This window comes from Diceros bicornis, chromosome 8 (assembly GCF_020826845.1).
Source record: "Diceros bicornis minor isolate mBicDic1 chromosome 8, mDicBic1.mat.cur, whole genome shotgun sequence".
NCBI lineage: Eukaryota > Metazoa > Chordata > Mammalia > Perissodactyla > Rhinocerotidae > Diceros > Diceros bicornis.
The window spans coordinates 37,981,090-37,997,913 of record NC_080747.1 but is presented as its reverse complement, the minus strand read 5'-3'; the positions used below and the strand labels follow the sequence as shown (position 1 = coordinate 37,997,913).

The following is a 16,824-nucleotide window of genomic DNA, read 5'->3' as shown; positions in this document are numbered from 1 at the left end:
TGTCAACTAGGTAGTTGGATATAGGAGTCTAGATTTTAGAAGAAAGCTCTGGACTGAAGATAGAAATTCAAGAGTCCTTGACTACATGAAATAAATTATCAGGAAGTAGTGTAAACAAACAGAACCAAAAACTGAATGTTGGGCATTCCAATATCAACAGATTGAAAGGGGATATGAGTGAAGGATTCTGAGAAGCAATCAGTGAGGTTGGAATAAAATCAAGAGATTGTGGTATTTCAGAGACAAGTGAAGAAAGTGTTTCCAGGAGAAATTTTCCCTTGTTCTATACTCTCGTAGCATATATCATGTGTGTGATTGTATGTTTATTTGATTTTGCGTAGTATCTCTCTTTACTATGCTTTCTTTAAATACATTCTCCCCTTTTGCTTGGCTTTCAGTTTCTTCACTATGAACTGATTCCCTAGGCTTTCAGCCTCCCTCTGTCCATGGACAGTTTGGTCTCTGCCTTCACAAATGGCAGTGTCCATTCCTTATGAGTAGCTACGGCTATTCATGGCCATTGTTAATTTTGTTGAAATATTTTGGGAAAAGGCATATGTTCTACATGAACTATAGTTAGAAATGATTTGTTTATTCAACTATAAAGCACCTAATATGCGGCAGGCATTGTTCTAAGCACTAGTGCTATGACAGTAAACAGAAATGACACAGTACCTGTCTTTTAGCAAATTTGAATCCTGGTTGGGGAGACAGACCAAACACAAAACTAAAAACAAGTAAGAAAATATTAAGACATGAAATTAATGGCAAATTCTAAAAAGTCCTATAAAAAAATGAAGTGTGAGAGAAAATGAGAGAAGACAACTTACGTTATATAGAGTGGATAGTGAACCTCTGCTCTGAGGAGAGAACATTAAGTTGAGACTTAAAGTCAGAGAAACAATTAACTAAGAATGAAAGAGAAGAGGTAATAGCCAATGGGAAAGCCCTGAGTCAGGACAGTGCTTGGTGTGACCACTAAATGTGATCAGGACTTGAGAGGGTAACTCATGGCAGCTAAAATGCAGAGACTGAGGTTGCCACCAGAATATCAATTCATTTGTTTGTTCTGTGGCTTGATCTGTCACATGAATCACAATATTGTAAGAGATTTTAACAATACAGTTCAACCCTGTTCTAAATCCACGTGGGAAAACAAAATATAACCAGAAGATACTAGGGATTGTCTGATATATTAGTATCATGAGAACTGAAAATAACCTATATTCGTGTAATCTCATGGTCCCTCTCCTCGCCGCCCACTTCTTTTCTGGAAAGCCAAATCATAATCCAAGATTGTACTTTGAATATAGAACCCTGGAAAGTTATGTTAGATGTATCAGATATTTGCAGTCATCACACTAAAATATTTCACTAGTGCATGTTTACAGCTCTGTGCATCCATCCATACAGAAATCCTCAAAGTCTCCTTACCAAGCATCTCGTTCCCAATCTCAGATAGCTGTTGGGTATTCATGGTTAGGGTTTGCCTTGCTGATTTTCCTTTTTCTGAACTTCTATAGTAGAAGAATATCCGTTGCAATGCATACATTCTTTAACTATGTTTATGAAGTCAATAAACTATGAAGTCATTTTTTTGAGGTAACTTTGCATAGCTGTGTTCTATATCTTTAGTTGTTGCTCTCACTGCTTAGAGCTTTGAAGGTAATCGTATTTTTCTCTCTTTGGATTCATAGCTGACACCTCCCTGCAGCCACTAGGTACTGATAATACTCTCTCTTGCTCTTTAGTTGCCACTTGGCATAGAGTGGATAGTCTTCATATCCTTAACATGAAGGTATTCACACATTTTTGTCATCTCTCTTCTCTCACTTGACTACTCCGGACTAAGGAGAATAATTTCATTGCCTCTATTCGGGTGAAGACTAATTACTATTTTAATTTCTCTTCTCTGGAACATTTTAAATCAATATCTATAATGACTAAAGTTTTATTCAATTGTTTATTGAATAAATGTGATAGCATGATTGATTTCGTGTGAATAAGAAGAAAAAACAGACTTGAGTCTCTTTTTCATGATTTCTTTCTAAGAAGCTTATATAATTCAGGTCCAGGACTAGCTACATAATTTGTGAGGCCCAGTCCAAGAGGAAAATGCAGGGCTCTTTATTTAAAAAATAATTAAGAGTTTCAAGGGAGCAAAAACAGAACATTAAACCAAGCATGGGGCTTTGCTGAGCACGGAGTCCTATACGAGTGCACCAGTAGCGTGCCCATGAAGCTGACCCTGTGCAGGGCTTCAGGGCAGGTGGCAGCTGAGAATGAACTTTATCAATATATTTATGTTTCAAAAGAGTTTTATAATAAAATTTCATCAGTACAATTTTTAGAATAAAATAGTATATAAAATAAGAAAGTTGAGTGAATATATTTATTTGGAACACTGTATCTATGTTTTTGCCACAGAGTATTGCAGTGAATAGAAAAATGTAGTTAATGAGAAAACGCTTTTAGTTTCAAATTTGTGGTTGACTGTGTTATAATGCTTTGGTTTAGCCTGAGGGCTCAGGAGCCAGATTGCTTGGGTTCTAAAACCTGGCTCTATCGACTCTACCAAGTGTGGGTCATTGGGCAGATTTTCTTACCTTTCTGTACATCAGTGTACACATACATTGGGATCATAACAGAAAATCTATCTCATAGGTTGGTCATGTAGATTATTATGTGTCAAGTTCTTTGAAGAGTAAGCATTCAAAGTCTACTCTGTTATTTAAAAACCTTTTTACTTTTTATTTTTGCATTTGTGGATATAACATCCCAGATTTAGTTTGCTCTTTCTTTCACAGTTGTGAATTAATGTGCAGTATGATATTAAAAGTATTTCATGATGTTGTTTGTGTAGAATTACAAATTTGAGAGTTAGATGAGGCATTCAGTTCATGGTGATAGAAATTAATGATGTATTTTTTTTCCTTATAAGAACATTAAACAGATATTGTTTTGTAATCTTTTCTTTGAGATTTTCTCCCATCGCCATTTGGCTTATTTAAAATCAAAGGTCTAAATCACCTGGTTAATAGAGGAATCCAGTTAATTGTGTTATAGTTAATAAGTCACATAACTTTAGAGTTTAATTCAATTCAATCTCAGCATTTCAGGCATTCTTAAATAGGTTTAAAGGCAAGCTTGCTAGGAAGTAATCCATTGTGATTAATGTATGTTATTTGCTTTTACTTTTATGTCACTGAATAATGCTTTCTATATTATTATGAATTACGTTTATTTATAATGATTAATAATCTGTTTTTGTGCTTTATTGAGAAGATATACTAATTTACAATACAAACTAAATCTCTACCATCATGAAATACCATCTGAAATATTTAGTTCAAAAATCAAATTTGGGGGGGCCTGCCTAGTGGCGTAGTGGTTAAGTTCGCATGCTCTGCTTCAGCACCCCGGGGTTCATGGGTTTGGATCCCAGGTGTGGACCTATGCACTGCTCATCAAGCCATCCTGTGGTGGCATGCCACATACAAAATAGAGGAAGATGGGCACAGGTGTTAACTCAGGGCTAATCTTTCTCAGCAAAAAGAGGAAAATTGGCAATGAGTGTTAGCTGAGGGCCAATCTTCCTCACTAAAAAAAAAAAAATCAAATTTAGGATTATATCAAATGGTAACCATACTAACTATACTTTATTTTCAGTACTGGTGGTAAATTTATGGTAAACTAGTTCACTTAAGATAGTTTCTATTAAATTATTATTTCTGAGCAACACGCTTAAAAGAAAATGGGTATAGTTTCCAAGAAAGAATGTCATAATACTTCTAGGCATTTGGCATTTAGGATTGTGAGAACCTAAGAAATAATTGAGCAATATAGCCATTTTTTGTTAGTTGCATAAGTTTAAAAGAAAGTAAAAAGCAATATTCCTAAATATCACACAGCGTTCTAACCATGCCATGTACTTGACCACTTCTCTCTCCTGTGGTTCTCATTATGTAATATCTATATTCAATCTCTTTTTCTCATATCAGACAGCATCACTGAAGTCTTCACAAACATCTATGTGACCAGTTTTGGCCCTGTCTCAGATACAGATATGGTGAGTTTCTCGTTAAATATTACTTTTACTTCATATAATGGAAAGTGAGGATGGGGGTAATTTAGAATAAACAAGTATTTTTAGTTCTATAGAATTATGTATCTGTCTCATGCCTATTTAGTCTTCCCCAAAACACGGAGAGTTAAAGATGTTAATCTGTTTGTATCTGTGGTGCAGTGTTCCAGCTTGAGTGTTCAGATTAGCCCTTATATTTTATATTCTTTTCAAAATTTATCTACCTATCTACAGTGTGATAACAATTATTTAAATAAAAATAATTGTATTACTTAGAATCGTTTTCTAGGATTAAGGCACCTGCTTGGAATTCCATAAGTAAAGTCTATACAGTTTCGTAGACAACTGCTTCTCATAGAACGTGGTCATAGTCAGTGTTATAAATGGAAATTTTCTAGTGACATTGAGGAAGGTGGGTGCCTTGTCATACTATCTACATATGTACAATACATACATTCCGCATACATAGTGGGCACATATACATCAATCTAAAGAAAATTAGAATCTTGATATTCTTAGATTCTATGGAACTAGTGTTTATTTTTCTTTAAAATGAGTTGGTTAGGAGAGGGAAATTGGTCTAGTGGGTTAGAAACTGGTGGGCTAGAAACATCTTAGGTAAATTCTTGGTTAAGCATCAGAATTTTAGTCGTCAGTCTTCCATTTCTACTGCTAACTATAGTGCTCTGTTATAGAAATTTTTGTTGAAATAATTTCTTGTTCACCTTCCTTATTGCCCAAGAAGTGAGAATTAGAGAAGATTCCCTTGTCTCATCTTTGCCCATTCATCCTCCATTGTGTCATCATCCCCAATTTCTTTTCTTTCTTGGTAATCCAAGGAGAAGGTTGAGAAGTTTGAAGGTTTTCCCCTGGATAAACAAACAAAAACAAAAGGTTTTCCATTTTTGCAGACACTCATAAACATTATTAGCCCATTTATTGAGACCTCCATACCTTTTCTTTAGAGAGTAGAAATGCCACTTTTATCGTTAAAAAAAATCCTCTATTTCTTCCATCAGAGCCACTTCTCTGACCACATAGTCCTTTTCTTGTATTGACTTGGCTGGCTGAAATATAGGTGGCAAGGGGGTGGTGATCCCCAACTTTCGGGAGGTGGTTGATACCAAACACTAATAGATCTTTGAAGTTTTTCAAATTAGAATGTGAAGATTTAAGTGCTTCTTTTTCTCCCTCAAATCCAGGCCTTAGACACAATTCTAGAACAACAGGAAAAATTACACTCTTCAACATAACTCTCCCCCTCCCTGGCAGTATCTTATATTGTGACCTGCAATCTTAATATGCCTCTATCCATAAGTCATTAGAGTGTGTATTCCACTCTAAAAAGATGACAGAGACTTATTTACCAAGAGTGTGTATTCCAATAGTTATTGGTTGGCTGTAAAGATAATATTTCTGTGCAGCTTGTCTCAGTAAATGCTCCCAAATATTAGACGCAGTGAGAATGAGCGCCTAACTTCTACGTGGAATCAAGTGGAGAGAGTCAGAATTTTTTCAAGGACTACATTGACAAACTAACAGAATATCATATAAATAATGCTTCTTATATGTTTACTTATGGTGTCTTATTACCAGCCAAAACAGAAAGGCAAATGTTACAGGACCCCAAAATATCAAAGTTTTCAATGTTATGGCTTTTATGTTGTGAATATTAGTGGTAATAGTTGCTATATTAAAATATTTGTGGTTCTTTTGCAAAGTGAATTATTTTGCCTCAAAAAAATAAAAACCAAAAAAAATACATATATACATATACATATGTATACATGTATATACATATGTATAAAGATATATTTTTCCTAGACAGACAAAATATTTGTTGTTTGGGAGTTTTAGACAAACTCAGGTCATGTATGTTTGGCAAAATGTATGAAGTGATTTTTTTTTCAGTAGTGGTAATGGATTAGACTAATCTTCCACCTCTTCGTTTTGACCATTCTTTGAGATTACTAACACCATTTAAAAAGCTGAAAACCTGAAAACTTTGGTCTCTTCGGTGAATTTAGCCCTAGAACTTTTACAAATTTTAGCAGGCTAAAGATATGCTTTCTGATTTGAGGAGACCCTACCACACATTTTATAAACATTAAAATGTACTTATATTTTGAATTTTATGTAAGTTGAATTGAGCTTAGTAGCATTATAATTGGCAACGTTTAAATTAAAATTTAACTTACTTTAATTTTTTCATTTGCTTTTTCTATTTTGGAGTGTATGTGTGTTTGAATGTGTATATGTGTGTGTGCATGTGTGCCTATATATGGAGATATTCCCCAAAATGAAATACATATTTAACATCTCAGTAGGATCTTTGAATGCTTGAAGGCCTTAGATGTTTTTCTAAAGAGACATTTCCCTTGAATCACCTAGCCTAACACAGTCCTATAGAATTCTCTTTGGTCGTGTCAGATTTTCTACTTTATTTCCATCTTTATTCATCTTGTGTACTCAGTCTTACCAGTAGTTGGCTTCGAGGAAGTCTAATTAATTGCAAGACCACCGAGTGGGCACATACTTACTCTGTCATCAGAATCCAGTTAGAGGAAAGGATCCATAACAGTACTTTGAACAGGGAAAATATAATATAATGAATTATTAACTAATACAAGGTGGTTAAATAATAGAGCAGGATAAAAGAAGACTCCAAGCAAAACAGAATTAGCAAAATGCAGAAGGCTGCATCTACTTCTAGGGGTGAAGCATCATGAACAAGGAAGGAACTTAGGACTTGGAAGAGAGTCTTTCCTCCCAGGGCCAAGATTCAGACCCACCAGAGTGGATGTTGCTGCTACAGGAACGTGCCACTGTTGCAGGGGAAGAGACATGTGAAGGTAGCCGGAAGACAGTCCATAGGATCAGCCTGCGTGGGGGCTGAAAACTCACGCTAGTCCTTTGAAACTGTGCCAAAGAATGAAAATGCACCTGAACCAGGAAGAGAACCAGAAAGAAAAGCCCCCCTCTCTTGCTATGACATCGGAGTATCCTTCCACCATCCTCTATTGACAAGGCCTAACATTGTGTGAGCTGGCATAGGAGCCATGTTTACAGAGTCCCTCCTTGTATCATAAAGAAGGAGAAAGGAGGGTGGATCTGGAGCTGGGAGTCGATACACTGATAATTGATATATGTAACAATGTGTGATATGGGGCGGATTGTGAGTGAGAGTCAAGAGATAGTTTGATCACTCAACAGGTACTGTTTGATATTTGTCCAAATCTAAAGAAGATGAAGCTGGGGAAAATGAAAGCTGAGAAGTGTATATACGTATATGACACAGACACAAACACACACACTTACTCATATTGTAAATTTATTGCAGAAGAGAGAGCTCAATTTAAAAACATGTATACATTTTGTGAAGAGAAGTGGTTTGGTCTTCACAATGATCAAATGGAGTGTTTTTTAATCTCAATATTACTTTTTCTGCAAAGCAAGATAAATAATGAGGAAAAGATTTAATTTATATTAGTATATATGGCCAGGTCAAGAAATGAAACTTGAATGTGACATTCTAAAGAAAAAAATTTATGGTGATGTGGAGGGAAAACTCACCCATATTATTGTTACCCATACGTAAAAGTGGATATGAAGATATCTAATTCATGTCTTACAGAAGCAATTTGGTAATGGGAAAAAAGTAAAGAATAAATTTAATTTCACTTTTAGTAGCTTAGCTGATAAACTACTTATTTCTTATTTCTGTGCAGTGTGCATACTCAGTAGCAAGGCCTAAACCCCTAAGTCCTCCTGTTCAGGTCAGTGATGTAGATTTGTTGTGACATTAGCCTGCAAGGAAAAAGCAGCATAGCAAAAAGAATTAAGAACCAAAAGAACAAACACACACACATACACACACACACACACACACACACTGCTGTCTCAGAAACATTAACCAGTGTAATTGTCCAAAGAAAGTTGCAGATCTAAATTATAATTAAAGATTCTAATTACAGTGTCTGCAATTAAGTTTAAAAATCTTTTATTTCAACATTTAAAAATTCATGAGTAAGAAGTAATTAAACTTTGGAATGTACTAGTAGCTGACGATTGACAAAGTGTGGGTAGGGGTGTGCATTTTAGCAATTTATAACTCACTCTTGTTTTTTGTTTTTTTCCTTGGTTTCTATATAGGATACCTTTTCCCATATTTGTAAACATTTTCACTGTGTATACATATTCTTCAGGCGTAAATGGTATAGCCACCAATTAATGAACCGAAGCCTAGACTAGGAACTTCAGCTCAGTTGGTTCTGTGTTACAGTGCTAAGTGTTAGGGTTAGAACTTGAACAATGGAAACTTTGAAGTTATCTCAAGATTTCTGATCCACAGTTTACCCTTAGGCTATTAAGTAATGGGCAGTCAGGTAAGTGATGAACTTATTGATCATATCAGTCACCTTTGTTAATACTTTTCTATCTTCTGAAAACACAGAGTGCATTATCTCTTAGACACTCCAGAAGCTATTGGGATATTATGTAGTTTGGTAGTTAATATCATAGGGTGGTTAAGCGAGTTATTAGATCTTGATATTTGTTTGAAAATTGACACTGGATTTAACTGTTAACCCCGACCAGAAGTTGTCATTTGTAAATGTAGGTAGATAAGGAAGACTGCCACAAACATGACAAACACTATATATTCAAAAGTAAAGTAATAATGTTTACCTACTTTAAAGCTGGCATGTGGAAGTTGATTACTGGAAGGTCATTGATGTTTTGGAAGGGTATGAATTAGATTTGAGGAATGTTAATTCATTCAGACAATATTTTTCAGCACCCTCCTAGGGTTTTCCATAATATTCCTCAAAATATGATTCATGGACACTTACACTGGAATCACTGGGAGTTATTTATTAAAACAGTTATTTCTTGGGCTCCTTCTGTGATCTGTGGAATCATAATTGCTAGTTGTAGGACACGACAGTCGGCATCTTAACTTGGTGATATTTGACTTTATGCTGAGGGCAGCAACAAGTGATTTTAGGATTGGTTGAAGGTTGGGGTAATGTAGAGGGCATGTGATAGAGTCATATTTCCTGCATTCCAATAATTTGTATTAGAGGATTAGGAAAGGAAAAACTAGTTTGAAAGCTATTGTAATCCAGGCAAGAAATGACTTTGGACTGGGCCAGGGTAGTGGTACTGAAGATAGAAAGAACTGAGGAGATTTAAAAGCTCTCCATGTGGTAGAATTAATAAGACGAGGTGATCTGTTCGATATAGGGGTTAAGGGAGAAGTTCAGGATGAAGGCTTGGGGGATAAGTGGATGGTGGTACCATTTACTGGGATGTAAAACACAGGAGGAAAAATTTGCTTGCTTTTGTTTTGGCGTTTGGGGGATGAGTGTTTATGTTTTTGACATATTGAGTTGGGATCTCTGTGAAGGATGTAACTGGAGGTGTCTAGGTAGTAGACATAGATCTGGAGCTCAAGACAAGGGCTTAGAGTGCACAAGGTTTGGGGAGCCATCTGACAGTAGTTGAAACCATGGGCATACATAAAATTGTTCAAGGAAAGAGATTAGAGTGAAATGATCATCATACTTGCACAAAAACTCTAGAGTACAAGAGGCTACAAAAGATTGCAGAGGAGACTGAGAAGGAGCAAACATGGATGTCTGTCAAAATGAAGGGTGATTCCCTTCTCTGAGCTAGACTGTGCTTTGATCCTTAGCGACAAAAGTCAAAGGCTACTGCCTTTCATTCCTTATCAGATGCAATGATGTGCAATAGTCAGATATCTGTATCATCTACAGCCCTCTGTCAAGGTAGGATTCTGTATACTGAAGGTTGTATGGTTTATTTGGTAATGGGATGAACCCATAGGCTTTATCCACAGTAAAGCCTCACTTAGACAGGAGGGTAGCAATTTCAGAAAAGAGGGCTGATAAAGGTAGTTTGACTAGTTAGACTCCTTCCATTACTTTCCTGCAGGAGGGAAGGTTGTAGGAACCAAATAGGTCCAGTCATAGCTCTCATTCCTTATCATCACCACCCCCATTCTTTTGTATAAACTAAATAATAAACTACTGTAATTTCTGAACATAAAGTGATTTTTAAAATAAAAATTGCAGAGATTGTATGTTCTTTCCCCAGGTTGCAAGGGTGGAACCTGTCTTTTTGAGAAAGCCACACAGAACTTGTACGCCTTAATTAAGAATAATAGCTATTATCCCTTGGTGTTACACCCATACATTTTCCAGGAGATATCATTACACATGGATTGTTGGCGGACACAGAAGGTCTCAGATCCCATGATGAGGATTTTCCCAAGGGTTTCTCATAATACCTGTAGAATATGGTTTTAATGTCAATGCAGAAGAGCATTGCAAAAGTAGGGAGAGAACAACAGTGTCATATATCATGATAAAGCCAAGAAAAGGATTTAAATGTGTCATTAGATTAAGAACAAGGAGGTATTTGCTGATCGTGGTAAAAGCAGCCAGATTGCAGTGGGTTGAGGCATGTGGGAGGTGAGGAAATGGAGAAAGAGTGGAGGCAACCTTTTTAAGCGGCGTGGTTGAGGAGAGGAGGCGAGACAGAGGGCAGTAGCTGTAAGGCGTTCTAACTCTCCGTGAGGCTTTTATTTTTAAAGATTGCATTGAACTTCTCACTGTTCTCCGAACATGCCATCCTCTTGAACAACTCTCTGACCTTGCATATGTTTTTCCCTGTTCTTGTTATGCTTTCCTCCTCCTTTGCCAACTGGAGATCTTTCATTTATTCAAGGCCAAGCTCAAATTTCATCTTCTCTGATGTTTTTCCAAGTAGAATCAGTCCTTCTTGTTCTTGTGCTCCACCACATGGTGTTGACACATTTTTATGACTTCGCACGCTGGATTAGAAAAATCTTTACGTGTCTTTCTTCTTTACTGCAGTCTGAACTACTGGAAGGCGTGAGTTGTGTTTGTTCATTTCAGCAAGATTTCCTAAGTACGTACTCTGTGTCTGTCCTAGTGTCAGGAGCTGAAATACTTAAATACAACCAGTGTTTGGCCTCAAGCTGTTTACAGTGTAGTGGGGGGACAGCTAAGAAAAATCATCAATTTTAAAACACTGTGATCATGCTTCTGTTGAATTATTTATGGATTAATATGGTAGCAGAGGGGATGTAGGTAGAGAATATTTATATCTGAGAAGGTTTCTAGGAAAAGAAAACAGCTGAGGAGGACAAATAAGGATTGGCCAGCTACATAACATGCAGAGTGTTTTAGCACAAATTGGAAGAGATGGTTGAGTTTAGAAAAATGTAAAAGTTTTGTGTAACTGGAGCCTAGAATGCTCTTAGGGATTTTGGGGGAAATGAGGCTAGAAAAGAAATCAGAGCCAGATCATGAAGGGCTTTATAGCCAATTGCCCCTCCAAAAGCCGTAAAAGCACCCTCAAATAAAACTAAAACAAGTAAATCTCTCTTAGCAGAGAACTTATTATGGCCTGGCTCTTTTTGATATGTGTCAACATTCTTTAAAATATACCTATTATACAGAATAAATGCCTACTGTGATTAGTTTAATATAGTTACACAGACACACTTTACACTTGTGAATTTAAGAATTAGGGTACTGCATGCAGGTGACTGTTTGCCGTGAGATAGCTAAGAGTTTTTCTACCATCTGCCTCTGCTGATGCCTTTCTCCTTATGTACCATTCGAGCTCTGTTGCCCAGAATTCTTGTTACAACATTTAATTTCCAACGACTCCTCTCATTCATTCATTCATGGACTAATTATTGTTTATTTCCTGTGTTCTAGGCAGTTTATTAGATGCTGGTGACACACAGCATTGAAGAAGGTGGTCATGGTCCTTGTTCTCAGTGTGGAGTAAAGGTTGGCCAACTGTAGGGGTTGATAGGGAAGAGAGAGTGCAACAGAGATGAGTAAGGGTAGTAAGGTGGAGCATGACACATCAGAGAGCCTGCAGTATCAGTACTGTGGTAGGCAGAGTATGTGGGGGAGAATTGCCGTACATGAGGCTAGAGAGGTAAAGGAGGGAGAGATCATGCAGGGCCTTGGAGGCTGTGAGAAAGCATTTGGACTCCATCCCAGGGGCCTTAGAAATTCAACTGACCAAACTCAGCAACACTTCATTCTTTGGATCTTCTTTCCCCACATCATGACAGTATCTCATGTGCCTCCTGTAGCTTTCTGTTCATTTTCGAATATCAGAGTCCAGCCGGTCCAATTTAAAGATCAATCTCTTAGGCCATTTAGATCTTCTCTCCTTTTCTCAGCCGTCTTCACAGCTAAGGGATGTACAGTGCATGACAGGCCATGGTCTACTCTTCCTTTCCTCTTTTTAGGTCTTCCGGAGTTGAGGTAAGGACAAGGGAGATTGTAAAAAGGGGGGAAATATATTTTTACTTAGCTTGTTCTGTTGGTGGTTCTCTTGGAGATCAATACCGTTTGTATGACTGGTAGATAAATGCAGGCTCTCTCATGGGGCCTTGCGATTTCTTCTCAGGGACTTCTCTGTTTCCCAAAACACCAAAGACACAGGTGGCTTATTCCTTAATGGACCTCTTGTGGCATCCTACTCAGCCCCTGCCCCTGGCAGTTTACTTTGTGACATTTTGCTGCTGAGCGTTCCTCACTTGTCAGGCCACCTTTTGTTGAGTGTGGGGAATGGGAGCAGAAGGATACTTTGAAGGTGATTTCTACCTTCCTTGATGTCCAAACTGTTTCTAAGAACTTACACATATTATCTCACTTCATCCTTACAAGAAGTAAGTTCTGTTATTATCACTAGTTTACAGATAAGTCAAATCAAATAAAGAGAGATTAAATAACCTGCTCAATGTCAAGGACCCTGGTCTACCTGACTTAAGAGCCCATGCTCTTAACATCTACTTCACATTACTCAATTTATTATTATTGTTTTCCTTCAATCTTGTGTTTGAGTCAGTTTTAAATGTGGAAAGAAGACTTTGACAAAGATTCTAAAACTCCACTCTCAGTGCTGCAGGTAAATTCTCCCTGTAACCTTCCGTAATATATGACTAGCATTCATTTATTTGTCTATGAAAGAAGGAAATTCCATTCTGATGTCCTGACTCCAAGGATTGTATTTATGTATGGTATAACAAAAAGAGCATGGTGATAGGAAGCATAAGATTTGAGTTCAAATTTTGACTTTCTCCTTTTTTGCTAAGTGAATATGGCTTCTGAAGTATTCCTCACCTGTGAAATGGGGATATTTTTGTATATTTAATAAAATTATTATGAATTTTAAGTAACAAATTATGTCGAAGTGAATTGCAATTAACATATTATAATTATTATTCATATTGAATACTTTGATTAGATGTATTTTAAGAATCTAGTATTACAATCTGAATCTTTTTTTTTTTTTTTGGTGAGGAAGATTGGCCCTGTGCTAATGTCTGTTGCCAATTCTTCCTCTTTTTGCTTGAGGAAGATTGTTGCTGAGCTAACATCTGTGCCATTCTTCCTCTATATTTTTGTATGTGGGAAGCCACCACAGCATGGCTCGATGAGCGGTGTGTAGGTCCACACCTGGGATCTGAACCCGTGAACCTCAGGGCCGTGGTAGCAGAGCACATGTTCTTAACCACTATGCCACTGAACCAGCCCCTACAATCTGAATCTTTGGTATCAGTTTCTAAATAGTTCTTGAAACTTGCCTGGCCTCTAGTTCCAAAGAGACAGCCCAGACATCTTACCTGCACCGTGGTTGGAACATGAAGTACCTGTGGTATTCTGCAGTCTCTCTTTGTGTGAGCTTCTTTGCATAATAAGGTTTTATGATGTTGTACTAATTGGGTTTATTGACGCTCTGCTGATCTGTTCTTAAGCTTCTCGCTTTATGCAATTTTTGCAGTGCTAATACTGGGCTAAGTTTGTTGTTCATGCCCCTTTGAGTACCAACTGAAAGTGTTTGCGCTTAACCATTCTTGTATATTCCAAGGGTGTTGTTTCTTTAATTGCTACATACCTGCTTCATAAACCACATTTTTCTTCATTATAGAAGGAACATACTGATTGGAACTTACGCAGAGGAGACTAGCCTTTATTAGCAAAAAGGGTATAATGGAATAAATTTTTGTACTTTAAAATATACTCAGTAAATCAAAGTAAACAAGAAACTCCAAGATCAGTCCTGCACTTTGGTTATGTTTCAGTGGGTAGATATAATTCTTTAGAAATTGGCTACAAGCACTGACTTATAATTAATGTAGCCAGGCACTAAAAAATATGCTGTCTTCACTAAGTTAATGTGTCCTTGAAATCATGTTTATACAATGAACTGTGCAATAGAGAGTCATTTCATTATTTGCAATACAAATTATGAAAATAATACTTAGTGGTAGTAAAAACATTGGACTGGAAACTGCATCCTTGTCTGAGTTCTGCCCCTAACCACTTTGGAAACAGGAATGTGACTAAATTTATCTATAATCCCATCCATAAAAAGGAGAAATTGGATTAAGTTTTCTGTAAAGAATTTTTCAAATCTCGAAATGTATGAATTCTTGAACTCTTCAGTCTCACCCAACAGTTAGTCTCATGTCTCCTGTACATAGGCCATAGGATAACTGCATGCTGATATGTTCTTGTGAATTTTTTTTGTTTCCTTCTAAATTTGGTTCTTAGTTGTTGGTGTATTCTCTGAGGGATTTTGTAGTTGATATTATTTATTTCTTTTAGAATCTTGGCTCCTGGGTCTAAGTCTTATTTGTATGAAGAAGTTGCACTGTTTTATACTCCCTGGCAGTTTTCTTGTAACACACAAATCAAGTAATTACTATATTAGTATGTACTCGTGGAACTTCAGATTCATTTTAAGGAACGTTCAAGAATATTCTTTTCAAATACTGAGAATGTGCGTTATATATACATTTATGGGAATCACATGCAAATAATTTGTTAGGAAATCCTGTTGTAGTTAGTAGATTGCAATACATATTATTTGATTGAAATGTCTCCTTTCCCTGCTATTTTAATCTAGAAAGCAAAACCATGAAAACTAGTGAATCAACTCTATTTATTTGTTTATGTGTTTATAAATGTGTATCTATATCTTTTGTAGTAATATGTTGAAATATTATAGGATAAGCACTAAAGCAGAAATTGGAGATACATAAAGTTAAAATACATATCATTTCAGAAATAATTATATTTATTAATGAAATAGATTTAATTTTGCTCCCACTTAAGATTGCTATTCATGATAATATTTTAGCAATTAATATATTTAAATGTGCTCTATTTTAAAATATCTTTCTTAAATACTTTATAAATAGCAATCAAAGGTCTGATTCTAAATTCATATTATTTTAATACTTGTTTTGATGACTGCTGTAGATGAAAAAGTTATGTAAATTCACATTTAAGAAGTGCATCATTGGCTACTGATTACTGAACCATCATGCTAACTTTTTAAAATCCGTCCACCAATTTTAGATGTTTGTCTTCATGTTCTGGATGTTTAGTTTTTAAAACAATTTACTATTTGCAGTAGCCTTATGCTATGATTAACCAGTATTTCAAGGTAAAACATGTGCTTGTGATGAAGCTCATCATTAAAAACAGTGGGTGTAAACCTGTATTTTAAATAGGTTCATTGACAGTTATAAATTTGCTTTTGCAGATTTCTTTTTAGTGTTGATTAGTTCATCATTCTTTATGTGGCTAATGAAGAGCTCACATTAGGCATAGAAATGATATCTCCTTTTCTTCTTGTCCTCTTGTGCTTGTGTCATTATTAGTATTTTATTCAGTCCACAGTGTCATTTAGCAATAATTTTTTGAAGCCATTTGTCTGTTTTCACTGGTTAGTATAATCAAAACTAGGTATATAATTTGCAAATTCATTTGAGTACAAACCACAGTACAGTGAAAGCAAATGAATGAGGCATCACTTGAACATTCCCTATTGTGTCTCCTTCTCTTTCCATAGGATGCCTCACATACATGACTATCATCTACTTATGGATGCAGTCAGAGTGTCATATAATTCCATGTATTATCTATTAGCAAAGCTTTATTTACTTATTACGTTTAGATAAGAATTCTAAAGATTCTAATATTTTTTTGCTATACCCAAATGGATGTTATGCCCCACTTTGTAAACCACTGCTCTAAGCTGATTATCCTGCTTCTGCTCGTAGAGTCTCTCTTCATTTAGGTGCAATACAGTTGATTACAGTTCTATTTACCAAGTTATAATCCAACCTGCCTCCCTGATATTAGATCCCTGTGACTTTCATTGGAGTCACATGATGAAGCAAGGTTTCAGATACTCTCAAACCCCTTATTCATTCACAAAAATCTTTTCTTTTTCTCTCACAGAAGGCTAGTGTGACAGGTTGCAATGATAGTCCCTATTCTTCACTGCTTTCCACATCCAGATCTTTTCCGTTTAACTTTGTAATGCCCTCCCACTGAGAGTGGGATGACTGGTTATAATACTTGTCACTCAACTCAGCCATGTGACTTGCTTTAGCCTATAGGATGTTTACAGACATTACACAGGCATGACTTGAAATGGGCTTGTGCATTTGGGTTTGTTCTTTTGTATTTCTGCCGTTGTCATAAGAAAGATAAGCCCAGGGTAGCCCAGTGGTCCCTGGAGGAGTATGAGAGACTCTTGCAACAGATTTGAGTTGCCCCAGTGGCCCTACATGATGGCGGCCCAAATCAGCCAATGGCCAGCTAACCCACAGAGGCATGAGCAAGAAAGCTGAGATAAACTGAGCCCAG

General features: G+C 36.4%; 1 protein-coding gene across 2 annotated transcripts in view; it reads left to right on the top strand.

Annotated features, from left to right (window-relative positions):
• Window positions 1-16,824, top strand: part of GABRA2 (gamma-aminobutyric acid type A receptor subunit alpha2) — a 124,829-nt gene that overhangs the window by 47,111 nt on the left and 60,894 nt on the right. For both annotated transcript variants that reach the window (XM_058546994.1, XM_058546993.1), the window contains one exon: window positions 4,002-4,069. In XM_058546994.1, coding sequence (XP_058402977.1) covers window positions 4,002-4,069 — 68 coding nt within the window. The remainder of the gene's footprint in view (window positions 1-4,001; window positions 4,070-16,824) is intronic.